The sequence below is a fragment of the Symphodus melops genome (assembly GCF_947650265.1).
Source record: "Symphodus melops genome assembly, chromosome: 5".
Taxonomy (NCBI): Eukaryota; Metazoa; Chordata; class Actinopteri; order Labriformes; family Labridae; genus Symphodus; species Symphodus melops.
This window is the reverse complement of record NC_136695.1, coordinates 5,394,373-5,421,232: the sequence shown is the minus strand read 5'-3', so window position 1 is coordinate 5,421,232 and position 26,860 is coordinate 5,394,373. Positions and strand designations below refer to the sequence as shown.

The 26,860-nt window shown below is 40.7% G+C and overlaps 1 protein-coding gene across 7 annotated transcripts in view; it reads right to left on the bottom strand.

Moving 5' to 3' along the window:
* Positions 1–26,860, bottom strand: part of adgrb1a (adhesion G protein-coupled receptor B1a) — a 148,458-nt gene that overhangs the window by 87,149 nt on the left and 34,449 nt on the right. For all 7 annotated transcript variants that reach the window (XM_079344144.1, XM_079344145.1, XM_079344147.1 and 4 more), the window contains exon 2: positions 19,049–19,998. In XM_079344144.1, the coding sequence (XP_079200270.1) occupies positions 19,049–19,778 (730 nt within the window). In that variant the 5' untranslated portion in view covers positions 19,779–19,998. The remainder of the gene's footprint in view (positions 1–19,048; positions 19,999–26,860) is intronic.

Sequence of the window (26,860 nt, the reverse complement as noted above, 5' to 3'; positions counted from 1 at the left end):
AGCCATGTAACTGTTACGTCAGTTGGACTCACACTAGAAAGTCCAGAGTTTGAAGTGTTGATGTATGGCACTATTATTCACAGGGAAGAACCGCAGATGGCTGTTTGCCTTCCACAAGTGGCTGACAGGTCAAAGTGTCAGAAGGCATTTACTGACGTGTGTGCCACCAAAAGTTCTTCATACTTTAACCTGCGTGTCAGTCAAATCCATGCTGTGGATGTAAAATAAATAGAAGAAAAACAAAGAACAAAGCACTTTAATTCCAGTTGTTATCCATTCACAAAAGCAATCTGACTATTAATCCCACACTCTCTCCATCTGATTGTGACTGAGCGCCCTGCTTTCCCGTGTCTTTACCCACATCAGCCGGGGAACACAAGCCATTCCACCCCTCACCTTCCACGGCAGCACCGTCTCTGAAACTCTCTGCCTAAACCCCATTGTCTCTAAATACATATCATGTGGGCCGCTCTTTGGTTTCAGGTGAGGGTCAGCCAACCAGACATTTCAATTCCGAAGATGGATGCCCCATTTCAGAGGGAACGATAAGAAAAGGCTCAAAAGGTCTTTCACCGCAGGGATCAGATGCTTTTCTTACTTTTCCTCCAGCCTGACTGACAGCTCACAGAAAATAGGGCTTTCTACTGGTTTTTATCCTTCTTAACACACATCCATCTTTGGCGGACGAGACGTCTGATAAAATCTGCCTGCTCAGATGACTTCACGTGCTTGTCAAACAACTCACTGCAATTATTCTGCAAGTCTCTGCTGGCTTGGCTCCAAATTCGGCGTTTTTTTTTTTTTTTTTTTTAATTCTCTCTTGATTTCCCCAGAAGATGCAGGTTTAGAGGTTGCCCTTCTCTCAGTTCCCAGATGCATCGGTATTAGTCAAAAATGTTCCTATGGGAACTGTCAGAGTCCCTGTGTCTATTCCTCCAATGACTTGAGTGGATTCCCCACCTCCTGAACCCTCCCCCATATGGCTATTAAGACTGAAAATCGCCCCCGCTGTGCTCTGGTGTGTCCTTAGCTCTTTGCCGCTTCTTCATTTACTCCGCATATGATGCATGCGTCATTGTTTTTCTTCTCGGTGTTTCTCCAAGTTACTTTGGGAGCGCACTTAACTGCTCCATTTAAAACCCATACGGCATGCTACAGTATGTGAAATATATTCAGAGCCATTCAGGGATCGCTAACCTGTAAGCCTTGTCTTCACTGGCACACATACAAACAGATGCAAGCATACACACACACATTCGCACACACGGATCTCTGAGCAATGCGGTTCAGTCTACCCACGCTTTATAACACTCTCATACATCAGAAGCCCTTGTCTCCCCACACAGTGTGGGATGGTGACTGCATTGTGACTCAGAGACAAAGACAGAGCGAGAGAAACAGAGAGAGGAGTGGATGAGGAGGTGGCAGGGGGGCTGCAGGGGGCTCATCCCGGTGGGCTGTAGAGGAAGAAACTCACAGTCCACTGTGGGTGATATACATACAGCTGTAGAATAATGAAGGCACACAGCTTCAAACTACACTTTGGTAGATGTATGAACTGCCCATATTCGTCAAGTCCAGGGGTCTCCAACAGGTAGCTGGGGAGCAGCCTGTCGCCTCGCGGACAGGTTTTAATAATAATAATAATAATAATAATAATAATAATAATAATAATAATAATACATTTTATTTATAGAGCACTTTTCAAAAACTTTTAGTAGCTATAGGTCGACCGACTGTGTCAAACAATAAAAATCTGACGACAGTAAATTCACTTCACATTCACAATTCACTTTATACATTTGGCATCATGTTTGCTTGGACATTGATTTGAATTTTCAGCAACATAGCTCACAATGTGACGCAATAAGAAGTGTAAAAATATAGATTTTTTTTTTCTTGGACTTTGATGTGAACTTAAGATGATTGGTAAGCATGGTTTTATTGTAACATCACACATGTACAAACAGTAGCTTAATTCAGCAGATGTGTGCTATGTGAGAAAATGCAAGTAGATCTTGGTCACCTTATTTTTTTAGTCAACGTGGCTCAGATAAAGAAAGGTTGGAGACCCCTGGTCTAGACACTAAGTTGATTTTTTTTTTTTATTCTTCATCATTACAAACTTTGGGGCCCTGAACACTTTTGGAAATAAACGTCTCAAAAAACTAAATCAAAGCAAGCAAACGTGTGTTTCTAAAACACCTTTTTAAAGTACCGTTATGGTTCAACAGTAATATTCATGTCAAATAATTCATTTCTATAATAACGATTTGCTGTTCAATCTTTGTACAGCATCGAAATGACATCTTGTCTAAATATGTACCTACAAAACGTTGACACTTCTTTTTATGCACTGCAACGTCATCATGTCTTATTTAATGATTTGAGGGTTAAAGATAATTTCTTTGTCACTTTGTCTGGTTCAAGAGATAGGGAGCCAAATACAAATTTCAATAAATCAATCCATCAAACCTAAAATAAATCGACCATGACAAAAACACTTGGCAACATCCATCAATTAATAGCGGCAAGAAAAACTCCATTTCAACATGGAGAAACCTTGAACAAACCAGACCACACAGGAAAGGATCAAATCAGCATTTAAGAGTTATTTAATGGCTCCATTTCTGAGAAATCTTCAGGGTCTGGATATTTAAACATGTGGCCTCAATACCACCTGGACAACCTGACAATATGAGTGGTACAAGTTCCAAGTTTTCAACCCGACATATGTCAAAGATGTTATAGCACTCGTGCCTACATAATTGTGTAGGCAGGAGTGTGTTTACGACCAAAGCAGTGTAATAAAAAGTCTTTCTTCTATTAAGTGTGCACTTATGACTGATCCAAGTCTGACTCACCAGACTCAAATAAAAGTTGTCCATTGTTTATTTCAATTGGATAAAGATCACTCCTTCATGATGAGACATGATGTTTGTGATATTTAATCATCAGCTCAAGTCATGCTGCCAAATTACAACAAAATAAATCAATCTGTTGAATTACAATTGTTTGCAAGTTTCATTCAAAAATAACGTCACAAAAGAATGAAAGAAAATTCTACACAGTGTGAAAATAAGCAGTGCAAATTCAGCAGACAAAAACAGAAACTTATTTGGCAGCATGGCAACTGGAGTAACAAAGAAAAACCGAAAACAATGGATTTAACCATTACAACCAGACTCAGCATCATGACGTAAAAAAAAAAAAAAAAAAGAGAGATAATGGTTTGAAATTTCATGTGCAAAAGAGATGTTTTGCCAATAAAGAATGTCCTTGACTTTCTTGGGAGATAGTCAAGGTGATCTGATAGCGTTAGAGATATGTTAAAAGCCTTTACACACTGGTGCCGGATATTTAATTTAATATCTACTACAACCGATATCCTTCCAAAATCTGTCCTCGATCTTTAGGGATCGTTTGATATAGATATACAGACACATTTATAGATATGATCTCTCAAATAAAAGTTATCAAGTTAAAAAGATTTTAAGACAATATTAAAACACACAACAATAAACACACATTTTAACTTAGAAATTGAAAAAAAAAAACTTAAAAAGAAAAAAAAAAACATAGACCCAACCAGGTGCATGATGAACCTATACCTTTTTACCTATCTTACTGACCATATATGGTGTAACCTCAGGTGACCCCCAAATACCAAACAAAACAATTATGCTAATTATGCAAAACCTAAATAGAAGAAATTCGGGCTAAGTATCTTAGAAACTGTCACCAATTATCAAACAAACAACATTAAATAGTCATCAACTAATTACCAACAAGACTGGTCTCTTGCTCTCACAGGCGACAGTGTGAGTGAGAGTTACAAGGCTTTCTTACAGGCACTATTTTTCTTGCATTGCAGTTTGTGAAGATAAATAAAAAAACCCTGCCCGGGCAATGTGCCCTGACTAAATCTTTCCAACACCTTTGGGTTAAACTGAAATGCTGACTGAGAATGAAGCGTTTTCAGCCATGCAGAATCTTGGACCAAAGCAACACTATTGTGGCTGAATGGGAGCAAAAACCCTGCAGCTTGATTCCCCCATTGGTTTCTAAATTGGCTGAAATTATTATATAATGTACATCTGCAATAGCCAGTCTAGATGCCATAAATACTTATCACTAAATGTTTGGCCAGAAAATTATCAACAAATAATCTCCATTAGGTGTGAATGGGCTTGAAACTATTTTATTATACTGGTGTTCAGTTAGAAAAAAAAAGTGTGGTGCCAAAGTGGAACCGACAAAAAGCTGAAAACACTTTGTCTATATTTATGTGAACGTTTTCTGACATAAGAGGAGGCTTGTGTGTGAAAACATTTGCTCGACTTCACACCTCTGAGTGTAAAAACCTATGTAAACCTGTGTATATGGAACACTTCCTTCATTTGCAATGATTTGAAATATGTGCATCAATTCTGTTTTCATATCTTGGGCACAGCAGAACTGTGGCAGTACTGAACATAAGCCTTGAAATGCACAACATGGCAGAGATATTAGAGGAGGCTCTCATCGGTCTTAGACTTAAACTAGTATTGTGTTCACAGAAGCAACAAGGCATGTGTTGTTAAAGAGCCTTTAAAAACATACAAATTCTGTCTTCTTGTACTTGAGGCTCTGGTGGGTCATCGAGACCCACCACAGTTGGTAGAAAGGAATCGTATATGAAAGGGTGAAAAATGATGAAGGGCCTTTTATATTCAACCTTTCTTTTTGTTGTAGACCAACAGTGTTTTACAATAACATTATTATATGCTTTTGTCCATATAAGAATACAAATATATATATTAATCTATTAAACGTGATAGCTCAGAAGACTGAACATGTCTTGAATGACTATATTTGAGTTCAGTTTTCTTTCTTCAAATAAACCATTGTCTGTTTTTCACAGGCTGAAAAATAGCAACAAAATGAAAAAAGGAAAAACAGGCAGCGATACTGTCTGTCTGTTTAGCGACAGGAAATCAACACTTTAGATTTTGGCACTCAAAAAAATCAACAGAAATAGCAGAGAAAGATAATAATGCAATACAAAAGTCTTGAATTCACAATAAAGTCCTTTCAGGAAATGCTCGCACCAAAAGATAATTTATATGGTAGAAATGTAGGTAAAAATGCTTGTGCCATTATACAGTAGTGTCCACAAGTTATAACCAACAATGGGTAGTTGAGTTGTCATTCTAATAATGTTAAAAAAATGAAGCACTTCATACCTTCTAAGTGCTAGGTCTGAGATGTATCCTGTAATGTTGCTTTTATTATAGATGGAGGAAAATGGACAGAGACGGAAATGAGGGAGAGAGAGTGGGGAGGGACATGTGGAAAAGGAGCCACAGGCCTGACGTATCAAATATATATATATATATATCAAATATATATATATATATATATATATATATATATATATATATATATATATATATATATATATATATTTGATATTAATTTTTAAATCACGCACATTTCAGTCATTTTTCATGCAATGTGACACTACGAGCTAACAGAAGGACGCTAACATTAGCCCGCTAACACAACAAAGCGGAACATGAGCAAAGAACATTTCTGTCTGCCGCTTTGCCTTCATGGTGCTTAAAAATGGTGGCTTCAATACGATAACCCCTTTGTGTGAATGTAAGTCGCTGGAGGAGGGTGGAGAAGACAGTATAGCTAACATGTTGCAAAACAGCAGTTTGTTTTTGTTTCACTCTGTGCTCAAGGGCAACATCTACTGGATAAAAAAGATGCACATTCTACAGCTATGAAGTTGTGTGACTTTGTCAATAATTTCCTAGTTCATCAATAATAAAATACATCTATCTATCTATCTATCTATCTATCTATCTATCTATCTATCTATCTATCTATCTATCTATCTATCTATCTATCTATTGATCTGTGTACTTCCATCGATGGCTTTGGGTCTCCTGTAAAGAACCTGTGACATCTTTAATTCAACCTGTAGATTAAAACATGAATCTGCTTCAATATTTGCAAGGATTTGATTATTTCTAACTCTGATTTCTGCTAAATCTGGTTTCGGTTGGTTTAAAGAGTCGAGTAGAACAGATTAAGATCATTTATTAGTAATCTTTGTGTTTTCACATTATGCAGAGCGAAGAGCTGAAGTCTAGAGGGGAGAAACAATTTAATTTAGCTGAACATCTGAACACATTTACTCTCTGTGGAGCCTCTGTGCTTTGAGCTGAAATAAGAGATTTTGTTCTTAGGGATGCCTAAAATTAATTGATTGTAATTTTTGTTTGAGGTTGGACTGAGCAGTATAATCTGTAGCAGATATGAAAGCAGTAAAAAGATAAGAAGTCTATCAAGCGAGTAAATGAGAAACTGTGAAATGGCAGGCAAATCATGTTGTGATGCTCTGATGAGAAATAAATGAGTGTAAATAAATCAATCTAAGCTGAGAGGGAGGAAAAAAAGCAACTCCTAGAAGTTGATTATAAAGTCATTGCATTAAACACAGAGTGAAATGAGATATGTTAATAACTTTCATCACAGTGATCATGCTCTCTTTCTGTTACCTCTGACAGGGAGCTTACGTTTTCAACATGTGTCTGTCTGAAGAAGAACCCAAGACATTTGGTTTGGATTTCAATCAAACTCACAAGAACAATGTCCATCTTTTTTTTTTTTTTGGATAAAATCAGAGGGGTTGAAGCCAATTCCAGATGTCATTGGGCGAGAGGCGGGGTTACACCCTGGACAGCTCAATAATCAATCAAACTGCTGACATACAAGACAACCAGCCAACCACAATCACATTTTAACCTAACAGGCAACTTTGAGTCACCAATTAACATTAAGAGCATGTCCTTGGACTTTGGGGGAAGCTTGAGTACCCAGAGAGAACCCAAGGGGAAAACAAGCTAAAATATTTCCAGGTATCTGTGTTGTCCAGCAGAACTTTAATATATTAGAAGGCTTACGACCTTGTAAAACCTAACTACAGTTGCAGAGCAGATTGTGAAACCAAAATAAATGCTCTCCACAGACACGCCTCCTTCTTCAGATAAAAGTAGTTCCTTCTTTAGCCCACAGTCACATCAGTGAAATAATCACTTCAAATTGGCCAACAGATAATCTCCTGTATCATATCAGAATAAGCTATCACATCACATTACCAAGTGATCTGTAACACGAGCTCAAACAGTGGAGGAAATCGCACCAGGAAAGATCCGCGACAGAAGTGATGAATACTTTTTTGAGTTGAAATGGAAAAGTGGTAAGACCACAAACAGGATGAGAGGTGTTTCCTCCAAAAGCCAATGTCAGCTGAATGTTTTCGACTTGCAGTCAAGGACCAGATGTGCACCTGCTAAGTTTCTCTTGTGCATTTTGTGGTGCATTGACACATCTAAGATTTGTGCATCAGCCTCTTGAGTGGAGCTATTGTCTTCGACCTCCAGAATCGAAGGAAAGTCGGGACGAAAATCTTGTCGTGTAAATCACTAACAAAGAGGTACTGAGTCATTGAGTCATCGCGCTCACTGCGGTAACCCTCACTGACAATATCTGGGTACTGATCTGAAAAAAGTCCAGACAGAACCACAACAAAGCTTTGATATTGAACGACACATTGCACATTTGATTTTGACACAAGTAATTTAAGATGATCAGAAAAAAGGTCTGAGTGTTTTGTGTAGAAGTTGTCTTTACATTTCTTCTTCTTGTGTGTTGTAAGTGGAGCACATGGAGCGTGTCTGCTCTAATGAGCTCTTCTCTTTGTCCTGGCAGGTGTGTAAGTGTGTGTGTGTGTGTGTGTGTGTGAGTGTGCGCGTGTGTGCGCGTACGTGCCTGCGTGTGTGTCCTATGTCTTGTGGGTGAGAGCTGTGACAGTGTGTCACCTCTGGGTGTCATTCCACGATACCTCCAAGGAGAGCAGCCTTTACAGCATTCCTGCAGAGCCACCGCCTGCTCTTAACAAGGACACACAGGCACACACACACACACACACACACACACACAAACGCGCACACATACACACACACACAAATAAGGCAGTTTTTCCATCCTGCTCCGGCGCACAGCAGCAGTAAACTAGTACGTTTACAAGTTTGCTGCTGCTCCCAGTCATTTGTCTTCATTGTCCGAGTCATCACATCTGAGGAATGACAGTGAGACAGTTGGACCAGTTTTAAATGTCCTCACAGCCAAGGAGACTGGCAACGGGAACACGCAAACTCCATTGTCTCACTCTCACACACACAATTTCACCCTTGGAAGGTATGACACAGTCCCTCAATAACAGAGCACTTTTCTGTAGGGGAAAAATGGTTTGATATCTTTTAGAATCTAACCAATGCTTCCACAAAAAAAAAAAAAAAATGAAGTGTGTGATGAAGAATAAAATAGAGAAAAGAAAAGAAAGAGAGCGAGAGTGAGGAAACTGTGATGAGCTTCCCGTTTATAAAACAGGTTTCTCTATTCTCTGAGTTACTGTGGACCATTCTCCTGGAGACACACATGACTGATGAGGGAGGGGAAAAAAGTTCAACTTGTCTTTTCTCTAATCCTCACACTTTTCTTTACGACTGGAAATTAATGGTCTCTCACATCGGACAGTGTTACACACACACACATACACACACACCTGTACATTTGTCAGCTGGCCGTGCTCATCCTAGAGCAGTGCTTTTTATCATCAGTGGGTAAGTAGCGGCAGTAAAATTGCTTAATTAAAGCATGAATGTTTAATAAACCCCGGGGGCGCGTGCAGAGCGAACGGAGATACGGGCCGTCCACTGATGGGCAGCCTGGAGGAAGGAGACAGACCATCCCTCAACTCGCTCCGCACTGACTTTAAGTTCAAGTGAGTACTTTGACAGAGAACAGGTGGAAGTTCGGCAAAGGGCAGAAACTTAATGAGCGGGGAGGTCAGTGCTTTGAACTTGTTTTAAATGTTAAGTTGTTCACTTCTGTGGTGGCAGGGAGTGTCAGCGCCTGAGCTAATAGAGTGACCTTTAGCCCAAGCAGCTTCTGTTTTGATCTTCATTACTTTCATATACAGACTCACTCACTCGTCTTAGCTGTGTATGTTAATGTCATTTGGGGAATAAGGAGGCTATCTTAGAATGCAGTCAGCTGGCATGTGGGGAAAATTTGATTTAAAACTAATAAATAAAAAAACTAGATTACAGCCATGCTAGCTTCTGTGAGGCTGTACTCATGCAGACGGCACTGCTTTGATTTAAATGCTACAGTCTACATGATAATATGCTAACAAAGACAATGCTGCATCTGGACGTTTATACATGATTTTAAAGAAACATTTGATATTAATAGTAGATGTAACAACAAATGGGGCTTTAGAAAATATAGAGTAGAAAATTGAAGATAAACATCCATTGTTATTTTTTGTGTGTATTGTTTTGAATCCCACACTTAACCCCAAACTGCTCCCACTACATCAGCGGTGTATGAATTACTTCAATAATTTTACAAAGCAGCCACTGCCATCAGTGTGTGAATGTGTAGGTTTGACCTGCGGTGTAAAAGTGCTTTGAATAGCCAGAAAACTAGAAAAGAGCTACACAAGCTCATGTCCATTAACCATTTAAATGAGGCCGCAGGAGCTGTGGATATTTAAAATGAAAAGAAAAAAAAAAAAAAAAACCCTCCTTCCGTCATAGTAAATCCTTAACTCATACATGACCTACTGTGCAGTTTTATGAAACTAGGAGAGCCGGTCCAGCAGCCAGATCCCTTCCATGCATGGCTCCAAAAGACGTCACCAGTGTGTGCACCCGTTGGAGGGTACTTTGTAAAACGGATGGAGATGGAGATGCATTGTCCATATTAATAGATTGTCTATGTTTCAGTCATTAAGGACTAAAATGTTGTGCTGTTTCAACAACTGTGCCATTCCCACTGCTGAAAAAGTTGAACACGATTTATGTTTTGTGTATGACTTAACATTTTAGCACAACCCAAATTGGTAAATGAATGGATAGGATTTAGGATTGTGAGTATTTCAAAGATGTGCCTCCTCACTGCATTTGAGAATAATTGTGAATTTATCTCAGGATGTGAATTTAGCTGTAATAACCATCCTGAGCTGAGACCGATTGACAAGACAATCAGGTGATATAAGCAGATTAACAGAAATAATGGTGATGCTTGTAATCACATCCAGAAATGTCTAGTAATTAAACTCATCACTAATGAGAGAAAAAAAAACAGCATGTTCATTTGATCCCACATCTCCAAATGAAAACTTCACAAACAGGCTACAATGCCCCCTGCAGGCAGAGTGACCTCTACACCAGCATGGAGCATCACGCTGCCATCACCCTTCAGTTTATTCCTGCCCACACGGCGCACCCTGTGGTGCTCCCCACACACACACACACACACACACACACACACACACACACACACAGGAACACCTACATACAGAATCAGCTCTATTCCCTCCCTCAGCCACCCACATGTAGTCACGAGGGACCCGTGCGTGGTTCCACCAGTATGTGTGCCACTCTCTGGTGTGACATTTCACCATGTGTGTGTGCGTCACTGCTGTATACAGTGTGTGTATGCAGGTGCTTGTGTCCACGCATATGATAGTGTGGAGGAGCCAATGCATCAGATTCACTTTAGGACTCCTCAGTGCTCCTTACGGAGGCGGGTTGGAAATCCCTTAGTTTAGCAACATTGCGGTCCAACTGGGCGGTGGCTTGCAGAGAGAGACACAGCACCAACATCCATCTTCCTCAGACGCAGCTGGCTGCCAGCTACTGGAGAAAAAAGTGCAAGTCAGGAAGGTTTTATGAGTACTTTCCTTCTTCTTCTCTCCTCACACTGTCACTGTTTTAGATCGGTCCGCTCCTTTTTTATTTCTTAACACCTCTATCACAGAAATACGACAGCACTGATTAGACTGTGATCAAACCTGAAAAGTGAAGTACCTCAACACTGCCAAGGCATTTTGCCAGAGCTGACTAACCAAGTGAAGAGAGTGTAGTTAAAGAACAGAGTCCTCTATCCATCAGTTTATCACACATAGACAGTGTTCTACTGCCCCTATAAAAACAGCTGTCTGCCTGGTCTGAGGCCAGCAACAACATGCTGGTGGAGCCAAAAATCACAACAGATTTTTACATGCCAATTTCAGCACTGATATTGAAGAGTGTCACAAATCGAATGAGTTCTCATTTGATCAGAATCCCCTTAAATGGCCGTGCGACTGGAGGCCGTGCACATCTTCACAGTTAAACGCTGAGTCAACCTCACTTCTGCAGAACACCAGAATCAAAGGATAAAGTGTCATCATTTATTTTCTCTCATGCACCCATAGTACAGTTTGTGCCCTATTTCACAGGTTCAACTCAATACAAGACACATTTCTTGTATATGCAAACGTATTTGGCAATTAAATCCAATTGTGATTGACATCAAAACCAATGGAAGACGTCTTGACATGTCAAGCAAAGGCTTGAGGTCTAATAGGCAAGTTATACACAGCCTTTAAAAAATTATTAAGGAACGAGGAAGACTTATTAATCCTGCGAGGGAAATCAATTTTACACTTTGTGTGTGTGTGTGTGTATTTCAGCCTGTGTGTGTGTGTGTGTGTGTGTGTGTGTGTGTGTGTGTGTGTGTGTGTGTGTGTGTGTGTGTGTGTGTGTACTGTCCGTGTCCGGTGGACATGCACTAATTGATTGATGTCAGAGTGAGGGGGCTGCCCACATCGAGCACTCCTGAGATGGTGCGGGTTTGGGGCCTTGCTTAAGGGCGCCTTGACAGTGCTCGGGTAGGGACCTGGCACCTCTTTAGCTACCAGACCAATTTCCAGACTTGGTCTACACTGGGACTTGAACCCACCCCCCTCCCAGTTCCCAATCCAAGTCTGTACTGAGCTACTGGTGCCCCATTATACATGTTTTCTATAACTAATTAATAAGAAATTCACATTCGATTTTTTTCTTGGTAATTTGTAACAGAAGTCGACGAGTATTTGTCCATGATCTCTTAAATCCAAATTTAATCAATAAAACGTCACCATTTTTAACATACCACAATTAAAACCATAATACCAATAAATGTAGCTTTGGGGTTTTGAATATTGGGATTCTAGGAACACACCACTTATAGTCACTGACAATTCTTCCACAGCTACCACTCAAAATCAAGAAAGGTGGAACTTATGATATCAACATCAATTTTGTGTTTTTTTTTTGTGGACTTGCATTCGATTAAGTTCAATATTAAGCAAACAGAGCTATTTCAAACAGACTTAATGGTCAGTTCCAAGAGAAATGCCAATGTGGACTTTCATAAAGTAGCAACAATAATCGCTGGTGAGAAGCGATCTGAAATTGAGCTTGTGAAGCTGCCAGTGCACAATGAGTCTTTCATGGACACAAGTCAAAAGACAATGAGACACTGAGGGAATGTTTTTATTACATGCTCAACATAAAACGAAAGGAAGCAGATTCTATACAATGTGGATGCATTTAACTTGGCTGTTTAAACTACAGACTCCCCCATTTGACTCGTAGATGATTCTATTTTAATGCAAAACAATATTGTAAGTGTTTTACAAATTGTACTTTGTCTCCCTTTGTGTGTCTGTCTGCAACTTTTTGATGTTAGTGCTGCCTGTCTCGTCTAGGTTTCTGTATGAAAAGAGGTCCTTATTCTCCATGGCACCAACCTGGTGAAATAAAGCAGATGTGTACTCATATATAAATACAGTATAGTGACCATAGCCTATTGCTCGTGTCAGTGGTCAAACTCCCACATCCCACATGTTGGATTGTTGTCAGGGTTTTTTTTGCCTGGACCTGACACACACCCCCCATGACAGGGACCTTTACCGCTCACACACACTCACACCTACAAATCAGAGCTTGTTGACAGCTGAGTCACTGTCACTAGCCTGAATCTGAATTTTGAAAAAAAAAAAAAAAAAAAAAAGTGGCCACAAAAGAAAACTACTATGATAACGTTTTGGGGTTTTTTTGTGCTTCAATGTTTTAAATGATATAGACAAAGAAAACAGCAAACCACCTACAAAGAACCGAGATGAGAAGAAGAGACGAAACCAGAACATAAGATGAAGAAATGGAAGTAGCCTTGTTCTAACTTTCTCCATTTTGCTGATGAGTTCACATTTTGCAATGTATAATATCAACTTTCACTGAGGATTCTGATTTTATTTTAATGAGGTTGGGCTTTTTTTCAGATCAGTATGCCGTATGTCATGGCAGAAAGGTTGTATTATTCAAAGTCGGTTTATAACGTTGACATCTTTTTTTCATGCAGAGAGGCGACACAGCTTTCTGTTTTTTGTTTTAGTGCCTATTCAGTCCGAGCTGCTGTGTCCTTGTTTGAGATTTTTCAATGATTACTAAATAGTTCACACATTACGTGACTGTGTTGCTGAATGATAACAAGAGTGCATGACCAAGGCAACCAAGGTGCAACACTTCATGATGCTCAGGAATCCTGGGTATGGATGAAAAACTCTCCTCTTTCACCTTCACTTGCTTGCTTTCTAAAAACTATCACCATGGTGTCTATTTTGTTCAGCGTGAGTCATGTGCTTTCTCATCTCCACACATCTCCCTCATCCATCTTTTAATCACTCACTGCCTTCACTGCTGTCAAGCGAGGGCAACAAATGAATCCCTTTTTGCTCCGTGCCACACCATGTTTCGTGACATAACATCACACCCCATCCACACACATTGGAGGAGTATACTAAAAGGGTTTTATTGCACAATACTTGGAGAGCGATGCTACCAATGGAAACTATTTGGTCCCAAAACCTTTTACTTTGGTCATTTGAATGTCACAGCATTCCAAAAATAGCCCTGAAATCATTAGTCCTCTCATCTTAAAGGTTGAAGATTTCTCATAGCACACAAGCTGTGTTCACACAGTTAGCCATGGGTGTATGAAGTATGGGCCAATGATCATGAGTTGGAATTAGCGTATTCAGGCATGATCATGATTTCTTAATGATGTTTTTTTTTTCTTCAAATATCTGAAGTGTCTCATTGCTAATATTTAGTGATTAAATCAACTTTTGGGGTTGCTTGCTTCCCCTGCTAGTCAGGTTTGCAGCTGAGATTGAGAGATTTCAAATATAGATGTGATCAAAGGTCACATCAGAGTCAAGACAGATTAAGCTCTTCTTATTGATGATCTTATTGACAAACTAAAACAGATTATCTAGCTGTGCCCTATCTGTAACACCAGAGGTCAAACACACTCATAGTGCGACATCTGGTATTGTATTTTCAATAGAATGAAAATAACGACCCTATCAGTCAAAAATAAAAAAAAATCAATATGCGAACCTAACCATTCTAATACACAAAGGGTTACACCATCGGTGGATTGTTTTCAAATAAAGATGCATTTGAACATTCTCAGATTTTTACTTTTGGAATAACATGAGCGATGTCTTGGTTTACAGACTCATCTCTTGACTTGCCATCATTCTCCAAGACAAATAAGGTTTCCACTTTTATTTCCTAGATTATCATTGTGATAGTCTGATAATGTTATAGATCAAACGCATACAACAACTTGACTAACGGAATTTAAAAAACAGGAAAAAAGTGCTCTTTGATTCGGTCGATGTTGCCGTTGCGCACTAGCATGAAACCAAAGCAGTTGTTTGGCGACACCTCCGCTGCACTGAATCTTCCACTCTCAGCAACATACCAGCAACCACTCTCCCCTCGCGTTAGCTAAAGACCTTGAACAATGTGCCAAGCTTCAGATGTTACACTCTTATCAGAGCTAATAGACAAATCAGGTGACTAAATGCTGGTGATTTAACGAGCCAATTTAAAATGTGTTCTAATTATCATCACTTCATCGTATTAGTATTTATGTCCTAACGAATGGAGACTAAACCTGGTGGTAACAGCAAAGGTAAGGACAGCAAAGGTAAGGACACTTTTCTACAAACCATGGTTTGTGGAAAAGGGTAATTTATTTACCCCCCTGCAAACTGGTTGAGCTTTAAAAAAAAATAAAAAATAAACATTTGCTTCGGATATGCATCGGTTGTTAATTACATTACTGAAGTCCTTATGACTTTGACATGACAACAACTAGTAGTCTAAACCGGCTCTTTTGGTAAAGGTGTTTGTCACCTAGTATATTGGATGAAAGAAGTAATGGTGTGGAAAAAGGAAAATAAAAACATTTAAGTGCAGATCTATGGAATGCAAACTTTCTGCAGAAAACATTGGACTAAATGCCTAAAGTGCAAAACTGTCCTTCATAAAGGGCACACATCTTCCTCCAATCGCATGGAACATTGGCACTGGAGGTAAATTGTAATGTGCAGCTCGACCAATATGGATGTACAACTTGTGATACTGGCCTGTAAAAATTGGCGAAAATGAATGGAAATGTCAGGCTGAAGGAAAGGAAACGGCAATTCATAGGGGCACCAGTGTAAGCTTTCAAAGTCTACACAGGGAGCAGCCTTAATATAAAGTTTCAATTTAAAAGAATCCAACTTTTCTCTGTCCTTTCAGCGATAGGCTGCTTGCACAGGAAGAAGAAATCTACTTTTACAAATTGTACTTTCATTAAAGGACCAACATGTAAGATATCTACTGAATGAAATGATAAAATTACCATATTATATTATCACACATTATGGAAATATGCCATGTTGACATGCTGGCATCTCGGACAATAATGCAGCAGCCAGTGTTACCTCCTTCTAAGTTTCAGTTCCTGAATAGTCAGTATGTGTTTTGACCAGAGAGTTGGCAGATTTAAGGCACTTCCACACAGTTGTTTTGGACGCCCCTCGGTTTGACAGGCAAACCCTCATGTTTTTGAGTTACTAACAACTGTGTTACGCCAACTCCATGAAAGTTCAAATGTAGCCCATTTGTTTTCTAATTTAGGACCTGGTTTACATGCCTCTAACATTCAAGGAGCTGCACTCGATTAAACTAATGTAGGCATAACTAGCAACCTCAATATCACACCCTGCTCATAGTAAGTGTAAAGTCATCTGTAAAATACAGCTGTCATGGTAAAACATTTTGAACGGTGAGATAACCTCAGTGGACGAGCAGAGGGTTTTACCGGCTGTTTGGCATCTGCAGTGGGTTTTTCTGTGATAGATCACATTCCTTAGAAATGTATGATGACCTTGTTTTGTGCTCCTGCTTTCGCTTTTAATGAACTGAGATAATGAGCCTTTCTCGATACCAAGAATGGACTTTAGTTCTCATGCAGTCCGCTCTTGGGAGTCCTCATTGGAAGAATGTACTCACAAGGTCATGAAAACGAGAGATAGACAGTTTGAATCCTCATCTGTTAGTGGACAGCCCCACAAAGTCTGCATACACACACTGCATGTGAGCAGCCAAACTACTTGTCTAGCCCCTATGCAGTGGACACAAGCAGAGCTCAAGTGCTGACAGCAGGTCTCGCCCTCCATCTGCCACTGGAAAGAACCTTCTGTCCTTCTGCAGAGAGGGAGTGAAAGAGGCTTGGAGACAGTGGGTAATGTATTAACTCCTGGAACCATAAAGTTCCTGCTGCAAATCACCTGACACAAACAAGCGCAACTTGTCCTCATAAAGCTTGGTTCACTTTGTCAACTCTCCCTTTCAGCTCCTGTCAGCCTCACCACTCCTCTTTATTCTCCCCTTTCTCTCTCATCTCTGTATCTATTGTCTTGCTTTCATTCATCACTGACAACGATCACCTGTCTGTTCTCCGCTCTACTGCACAGCATGCCACATAACAGCCTGGATCCCACACCTATTTCCATCAAGAATCCATTGCTGAATTTTTTTAAATTTTCATCCAAAAATGTAATCCAACAAGTCACCTACCCAGTCAAATATTCACACACTGCATGAATCCTCTGCTTGAGCTCATGACAGGGTTCCAGTCGGTCATTGACTCTGGACCACGTTATCATCTTCCCATGTAGGTTTTAGCCAACACAGAGACAGAGAGAATAAAAGCTATAATGTGTCCTTCCCCTTCTATCTCTTCAGAAGCCAACAGTGGATGGTATATTTCTTTTTATTTTTCACACCTTGAGGCACAAACAGCCCACAACCCGCTGTTGTGCACCATAAGCGGAATTACATAAGTGCGATAACTAGCGGAGAGGAGGCTAGGCTGGCGAGGGGATATTAGCTGCTCTGGAGACCGGAGGAGGATGAGGCAGGAGATACCCACCGCAACATCTTCTCTGCTCGGTTGGCTTCCCACGACTGGCTCAGTGTCAGCCCACTATCAGCCCTCGGAGGGAAGGATGGGGGAGGCATGGTGGCTCAGAGGAGAAGGAGGAGGAGGAGATAGAATAAAGACCACAGGCTGATTAGGGGAAGTGACAGAGAGAGGCAGAGAAAGGAGGGAGAGATAGATGGTGGAAAGGTTAGAGGGAGAAAGGGTAGCCGAGAAATGTTCCATCCCTCTGGCCATAGTCCTGACGATGCCAGGATAGAGATGTCAGACCACATCCTGTCTGCCGAGGGAGGGGAAGGAGAGCCAGGATCAAGCAGCAGACAATTAGACTTCAAGCCACAGTCCCTTATTCAATCACAATTCTGCCTCTCTCCTTCAATATCTTCCTCTTTTGTCTTTCTTTACACCATTCTCCCATCTCTGTTCTGAGCATCCCCAGAGCTATCCAATGTCAGCACTTGATTCTCCTCTGTTTTCACAGGCTTCCCGGAGGCCGATCGAGTGTCCCCTCCCAGACTGCAGAGGGACGGGATTCAGTGTTGACCTCACAAGGTCACAGAGCTTGCTTCCATCAAATGAAACTCTAAACCTTCCATTTGCCTCTTGCAGTCCCTCTTTCTCTCTTCGACTTCAGCCAAAGCACTCCACTTGCTTTTGAGCCAATGTCACACAATTATCCTCACTTTTCACAAATCACACACATTTTCACCGGTTTGATGGCTACTGAAGATGCAATTTCTCTGTCATTTTGCTGAGTGCAAGCTAAACCTCCAAGGGTCACCTTTTGAGGTCAGAATTTTTGTTTGCACCATTTCCACCATGCATGGCTGTTCTTTCCAAATTACTGAAAGAACAGATATATTAATCTTAACATTAGACAACAGCTGTAAACAGAGCAGTTGATGTAGGCCCCTTTGGAGACTGTGATTGATTCGTTATTCCTCTGTTCTTTTACTTTATACAATTCGTCAAAACTCAAGATTTGCTTTATTGAAGTGAAAGTAAAGCTATTACCAGCCTGATGCAACATTATGCACCAATATTTGATTTGAAATTTTGGGCTGGAAAATCAGCTTTTAATTGGGGCCCATTAACGCCATCCCCAGGACCCACCAAGGCAAATGACCAGTGACGTGCAGACAAATGAAGAGAACATGCAGCAGCAGCAGCAAAATGAGGTATCTTCTGCCTTTTTCAAGCAGCCCGTTTTTTGTGTGCATTTTGTTCCTTCATATTGACATTGAGGAATTTAATTTCATGTTGAATAAGTTATAAAAGCAAAAAATCAAACACTTGGACGGCAGCTATTACACAACAATATGAATGAAAACACAGGACCACTGTGTTTGCACTTTGCACTATTTAAGCCAGATGTTGCCAATCACCCCAACTTAAATGAATCAATGCATGCTAGGCCTGCTATTACTCTCTGAGAAGTCAAGACAATGAATGGTTTATCCAATCTTTCTTTCTACTGCATAGATCTCATCGTTCTTCAAGTGACAAGCTCTGGAGTCAAATGGCCTCATTGTAAAGCATATCATTGTAAAGCATATCATACATATCATACATCTCCACATGCTGTGAAGGACATGATCACTTTATATGTCCATGTCATGGAGGAGACAGCTGTTTGGTATTGCTCTGTCTTTTCATGACATTGAGACTCTGTTCCATTTGAATTTGAAGTCATTTGATTAATTTGCATTAAAAAGCCAACATTGATAGCCCTAATAAAGATTAAAGCATGTGAACAATGGGATTCATTAGTAAGTTCTATTCACAAGCATTTCCTTTTTCTGTTGAACAACCATAAAGCTTTTCCACTCACCATTTATCTCAGCATCTTTTCCAATCTCTTTCACGCTGGGTAAACAGTTTTCCAGGTATACTCCATTGTGATAGCAGCTATCCCCCTCACTGAGCTGGGGCGGAGGCTCCCAGCACAAACATGGAGTCTGCATGATGCCACAGGGCCTGTTAGATGTGCTGGAAGCAAGGCAGTCCTCAAGCCACTGACACAGCATTTGACAGGCGGCCATGCTTGGGTTACGCTTTCCCACCACGAGGAACTCCGTTTTGAAGTCCCCGTTGCCTTCGGTGATGGGTGTTCCCACTCGAGGAAGTCCCTTTCTCATTTGGAGGAACTGCTTTCCAGCCTCCAGGAAGGCCACAGGAGCGGAAGCATCGCACAACTTCACTACCTCGTTAAAGCTCTCCATGCCCAGGTAGGTACGTGTGGTTTCGAGGAATGAATCATATTGGAAAGTGCGAAGTTGTGATGGTATGCAGTCCTTGGTAGGTTTGGTGACCTTAATGAAGATGGTGTAGCGCCGGGGATCTGGGTTCTGCAAGGTCCAAGAACAAGGTGTGGTGGGGAACACTGACGATGACAGGAAGAAGCCAAAGAAGCGGCTCTGGACTAAAGTCGAACAGGAGTCAGACTCTGGACCCGATGGTGCTGCCTGACATGGACCCTGCATTAGCAGCAAAGGGACGACATACAGTAGCACTTGGAGAAGCCATCTTGTTTGGCCAGGAATCCAATCTATGCTGGTCATGATTTGCAGATGAAGAGAAGGAGATGGTATCAGAGGTTGATTGCCAGTTTTTTGATTCAGAGCAATCCTCTTCCAGCTGTGCAGGGCAAAGGAAGAAGATATGAAGGAGGAGGGGGGAGAGGAGAATGATGCGGTGTAGAAGGAGGGGGAGGAAGGTCGCTCTCAAAGATCCAGCAATTGGCCCATGGCTGCATCAGTCGCCCCCGAGATTCACACGAACCTGTGAAATTGAAGAGACAAGATATGAATTAGACTTTGTATCTTATCAGACAATGAAATGGGATTACACAGATTTTGTTTATCTCCAAAATGAGAAATCTCTATCAGCTACTATTTACTGATTGCGCTAAACTGAGAGCGACGACAGTGACTCGAGCCCTGGAGGACAAAAAAATAAGTTGAATCAAAGCAGAGGGAGGATGGGGGGGGGGGCAAGTAGTTTATAGTTAAGTTTTTCTTTATTATGCAGGTTCACAGTGGTGTCTTCCTGGGAGATGATTGCTTTCCTCATGCCTGCTCCCATATTTCTTCTGTGAGCTTATTAATTTGTCCAATTAAAGTAGACATAGAAAGCAAATGATGTTGAAAATTAGGAAGAGAGAGAGAAAGAGTTGGGAATGACATGCAGCAAAGGAGGCCACAAGCTGGTTTTAAACCAGACCCCCTGGTTTGGAAGACTTCAGCCTCCGTACATGTGGCCTGCACACCAACCACTACGCTACCTGCGCCCCTCAATTAGTCGTATTTTTGTCTTTTTTTTTTCATCGCCCTTAAAAGTGACAGTATGCAACTTTTCTTTTCAACTTCCGGCAGATGTCACACTTTAGCACAAGTCTCTGAAACCAAATCAAAATACCGTCAGAGCACCTCCTCCTCTCTCAATGTTGAGGCCCAATGCAGGAGTGCGTAGAACTGATCCGCATTTCGATGTGCAGAAAAAAAAAAGATTAGGTTTGTATTTGTTTTAAATATTTGAATTTTATAGTTCTTTGCAATTGTACTTCTGCAACGCAAATCAGCCATTATTCCTCAACATTAAGCCTCCCTCAATGGGCTGGGCAAACGTTTGGAGAAGAGGTTCACATGATGACAAAAGCATGTATGAAACATGTTGGAACTGGACTTTCATGGTGAAGCGTACTGTACTTGAGCAGTGTGAACAGACCCTTAGGGAGTCTCACTTGAAAAAAAAAGAAGAATTACAATAAAGTGATGCAAAAACACAAGTGGTTAAATGTTACTGTAACATTTATCTTGACCCAGATTTTCACAATTGGTGCATTGCAATTATTTAGTTGACCTTGTATAAAATCAGTATAATCTAAAGAGCAGGCAAGCTAATCAAACACCAAGTTCTTGTAAAGTAAAATCAGAGACTTTAAAGGCAAAAAGTCCTTAAGACAGCCAGAAAAACTAAACAGGAAACATTTTGACTGAAATTAGTTCCACCTAGTATCTCCTTTGATTCGATGACAAGTACAACTTGATCTCTGTCCAGCTCCTTGATAGATTTTGACTTTATTGATCTACTGTGGGCAATGTTGTCAAGGATACCAACACAGTGAAGCCTGTGACCGATCAAACACAATAATCTGTGGGCCTGACAGACAGAGAGCCTGTAAGAGTGTTACGCTGAGAGGCATTAGAGCGGGATGGAGTTAGAGATAAATTGTCATAAACCAATAAAGATAAGTCGACAGAAACAGTAAGATACAATACAAACAGAACTACAGCAGGCCTTTATGGGAGAGTGTATCGTCTCCACCAAATGAATTTCTTTTCCAAACAAACTTAATTAAGAAAGCTTTAATCAAGATGTGCATCTGGCCTTGTCAAGAATGGTATTTTTTTCTGACTGATAAGAACTTAATTTAGGGAGCCCCTTTAAGCAGCTCAAGAGCCTCATATCTCACTAATCAGAACAATAAATGAATAGTGTTTCATTTGAGCAGGGAATCCAAATTTGCATTCAGTCCACAACAGGCAGTTTGTGTGCAGCAGTGAAGCTCTTTCTAATGCAGTCTGTGGAGTTTGTAGTTCTGGTAGCAACGTATCAAGCTCTTTTCTGTTGATGACTTACTGACAGACCCACACGTTGTGGTGCTCACCACTGCTGCTCACTTGTTATCCTTAATGCATTTCAATCAAACCAGCACTCGACAAGGTTCAGTTACCTTAAAGTGCATACACTGCACAAAAGAAATCACCTGTTGGACAAACTCAGGTTAGTTTCCATGGTTAGATGTGAAAAGAAAAGGTTGGCAGTGTTGGAGTCTTGCACAGTCTCAGGGTAAGATCCGCATCATGCAGTGGAACTTGTTTCATTTAAAGAGAAGTGACTACTAAGAAACAGTTTAAATCCATCCACCCACTCCATCTAATATTACAGCTCATATTGAAAACAAAAAAGCTTTATTATTAACGAATTAGGGAGAAAAGATGATGCAGCCAGCCTGGTCCAGATTACTGTGCATTGCAGCATGTATAGCTCAGCGTAGCAGCTGCTTGCAGTACACGACGGATAGGACACACTTTCAATTGAGTCACATCACATGGATTTGACTCAATTGTTTCAGATTACATAGTTAACATATGAAGCAGTACTACAGTTCTGTTGGGCAGTGGGCCCACCAGAGAATAAACCTTCATAGAGGCAAATAAGGTGGTGGCTGCATTTGCGCTCATGTCCATTATGAGGCTTTATATACAGTAGATTATTGCACCATTAAAAGACCTCTCTCAGTTTATACTGGTATATTAGTCACTTTGGAAAATAGCACACCCACTTTTCAGATGATTAACATATTTATGTTAGAGGTGTGTCTTATCTTGTTTTATTTTGTGTTTTATATACTTTATTAATTTCCGAGGGGGAAACTGTGGTTCATGGTAATTTTGTTTTATTGTATTTGGCATGTTTTAAATGACTTTGAGGAATAAACATCTGGCTGCAGATGTTGTTCATCATATATTTTTGATTGTTGTTGTTGTTTGACTTAGAGCCCCCTGGCGGCTGATTTTACATCCTGTGCATTTTAATCAAGCAGTGTGCATATATTAATCAGTTTACAGGGCCTTTGGTAAATTAATCTGCACTTTATTACATTTTACAATTTGTAAAGATTATCAGCATGGCCCCTCATGAGCAGATGTCACATTATTAGACACATTAACAGACAAAGACGTTTTGATATAGCCAGAAATAAAACTTTTGAGACTTTTTGGGATTACATCGATGTTTGGATATCAGTTATCAGATATCACTTGCTGGAATAGGGAATCTTCTATCTTGAATACATTTTCCATCAACGTTAGATGCAGTATTCTCTCAAAGGCTGATTAAATGATCTTCAAAACTAAACAAAGCATAGTGGTACATTATCATGCATTGTTGAGTTTACCATGACCTGTCCAGCTGTGATGCTCTGCTACCTGTGCTGCAGACCGTACTAAGAGGATTTGGTGGGCATGTAACCTAACCAAGCTTTTATTCAATGAACTATAGTGAAGTGAGTTTTAGCACCGCAAGAATTTCTGCAGAATATCTAGAAATCCTAAAATGAGCAGTTTACTAAGTCAAGTGGCAAACATCAGCGTTGAAGAAAAACTATGATTCATGCATGTTGTTGAAACTAATATCAGTGTTACATTTAACTGCTTCTGAAAGACATCCAGACAAGTCCATCCCAGAGTGGGGGGAATTAAAAACATGCCTTACATCAATAGAGCACCCTCTCCTTTTGTGTATCTAAAATAACCCTGGATTAATTTGTGTGTCATTTCGCACAGCCCTAAAGCCACGGCACATCTCTGTATGTAATATCAGTTATCATCAAAGGCTTTTCTTCGGGCACACTGATTGATCTTGTCTTGTTTTATCTCAGCTGGCCTCATGTCTCATCCTTCCTCCTTCTATTTCACCCCGCCTTGGCCTGGCAGCTTTTTTAAGTTCCGCCCTTGCTTGACAATGCGTCCTGGGGAAACAAGTGTGGCCTCTTTCGGCAGACAGGCCTGACAGTAATGAAATGAATAGAGCTTTAACAGAGGATAAAGAGCTGTTCTTTATCGACAGCTCTGCCTCATTTATCTCCAGGCTCCCCCCCCCCTCCCCCCGACACACACCACACCCCCACCTCCTCCTCCTACTAACCTGCCACCAGGGAGTCCCATCACCTAACATGCAGCGCTCTGAACTTCCTGCTTATGTCACGCTTCCCCTTATTGCTAACACCAACCACTGCCCCCCCACCTACCTACCTCCCACCCTGAAACACTCACACAGACAGACGCCCCCCCGTCCCGTATCGATCTATAGTCTATGAGAAGCCAACAGATGGAGAGCAGCTATTAACACACTTTCATCTGCTCTGCAGCCAAGGAGAATAGGATGTGGCAGTGAAAGGAGAGATTTGATACCGAGGTGCACAGTGGCAGTCTGCTGAATGAAATCTGACCCCGAGATTAAACTTTATGTTCCCCATCAATTAATCAATGCAACTCTTTGAGCCTCTGCAGTTGCATGCAGTATTAGAGTTTTTAAAAGGCACAGAGGGAGGCAGGTTTTTTCACAGCTCACAGACTAACACCAAGCGGGGGAAAGCACACAATTCAGAAAGGTGGAAGTAAGTGTTGCACTGACTGCCGAATTGAGATAAAATAGTTGAAAATATATTTTCACTGTTTTTTTGCAGAGTTTAAATCAAACTGGCCATAATGGACAATGTTTTAGCCATCCTCTGTACATCTAATTCCACTGAGCTGCAGTACTGAAAGTTTCAGGGGATCCTCTGTTCTCACAGCCATTAGGCTTCATAAAACACAGGCCGCAGACAGCAGCTCATGAATTGAGCTGTGGGTGGACTGTCACAACCTTCTCCTCAGCACTTGCTTAAACTGATGGTGCAATAGTAAGAACTATTAAAGGCATGCTGGTCATTTTCTCAAGATACACTTTAAAGATTTTGTCTTAGGTCCTGACAGAAATTAATTATTTATGTGCTCTGAAAAAGGAATTAAGAAAATCTATCATCTGCAGCAGTTTTCAGCCTGTAAAAACTTCAACCAATGTCTGCCAAGAGGTACCAATCTAAAGAACCAATCGTACCTCTCTGTCTCCCAGCTCGTTCTCTATCCAATGCGTGCCCGAGCACACACTCAAAGTATGAGTTGAGGTCCGCTTCTGGACCACTGGCGCTTGTGCATGTAAGTGAGGGGCGTGGCTTTTGCACAGAGGGGAGGGGCAATTTTAAAACATTGCAGTGGAGGGTTTTTTTTATTAAAACCCTCCACTGCAATGATAACACTTTTTGTAATCCATATTACACCCTCTACTGGTGAAAGACAACTGCTAGTGTAGCACAATGATACTGAAAATAAATACTGTTTGACTGGTGAATAAATCAAGTGATATCAGCGCATGTGGAAGATTAGCCGATACAATAGTCACTGGATATGCTAATCAGACGATGCTATCGGCTGGCTGATTAATCGGTTGGGCTATAAAACTAATAACATTTAGGAAATAGAAAAAAAAACAAAAGGAACACTCATATGGGTTTACTATACATCTGGCAGTGTCTGATCTAAAGGAGTGCTGCAGCACCCTCGGGACCCCTTCTCCCTGCGCCCATGTATTAAAGCCTATTCTGGGATGTTAGTTGGAGACATGAGAATTTTATGTAACTACAAGTTGTATAGACCACAAAGTTTGACATAATATATTGTTACATTTGAACTTGACAGAACAGTATTTCCTATGTTTATAGCAAGCTGCTGGTGTATTCATATTCAGAGTGAGAGTTCCTGGCTGTGTGAAAAGTTTATTATTCTGTAGCTGTGGAATATTTCTTTCCTTCCAGCCTCTGGCTGCAACAGCAAGCAATTAAAAGAACAAAGGTGTTGCATTAGCCAGCAGCCTAGAAGCAAAAGTCCATGTAAACAAGCCCAACAGGCATTCCCTCTGTGACTGAGTCAGAACAATGGCCCAATCACAGAGAAGCAACAGTCCCCTCAGACAGAGCTGTAGACGAAGAGAGAGATAGAGACAAAGACAAAGGGAGCACTGATGAGAAAATGATAGAGTCGCATGGAGCATCACTTCTCACATCAGCAGCGCAGGGATTACAGGCTGATTAGCACGGACCTGCTGCCACACGCCGCCGTGTAAACTACAAGGCTAAAAGTCACGTGGCTACAGACAGACGGGTTCCCTCTGCTCTGAAGTACAAATCGTATAAATGCTGCTATGTGGGATTGAACTCTGCTACTTCTTTGAGAAATAATTTGACAGAGATTTCAGTTCTAGCAGTTTTGAGTGTTGGACATGGATCATGGATATCAAGTGTGTTAAACAACATTCAGCTGGGTAATTAAACACACGAGGAGACACTTGAGCAGAACAGGTGATAAAGGATGAGGAGCAACAGGAACATAGATGGAACGTAAAAAATAACTCATAACATGAGACACACCTGATCTTTTCTTTTTTTTTCCCATCAGATGTGTAAACTACAGGTTATAGTCTACACACAATAAACAAATGAGTAGGGCTTTTGAGCCCACAGGACAACAAACAAAACTAACTCTATGTCGTGGAAGAGGAAGACAAAAACAGTCTTTTTCTTCTGAAAACATGGTATGTTGCATTTTATCACTTAGAGTGTAAAAAAGGAAAACACTACATGTCCTTTTGAGTGGCGTGTTCCCATGTCCTCTCTTGGATTAAAGATTGATATTTGAAGGACAGCTCCTATTATTTGTCCCTGTCTTACTGTGTGTGAGAGCTTCAATGGGCATGTAGCAGCTGTGGGGAAGTGGTTTAAACACAATACTGTCACAGTGAGTGAGAGGAGAGATCAAGTTATCACTTTACACCTTTTGGTTAATTAGCCAGTTTTGCAGCCTTGGCAAATAAGTGAAAAAGATGGAAGTTGTTCTTCAGCCAACAGGGTAATAGAAAAGTGCCTAATTCAGGCCTTCACTTGCTTAAACGCACGTGCCTTTTGGTGTGAATTGTGCAAGCTTTAAAGTACTGTAGTTTGTATTCTTCATCTTTGGATATGCTCAGACCTTGATTTTGAAAT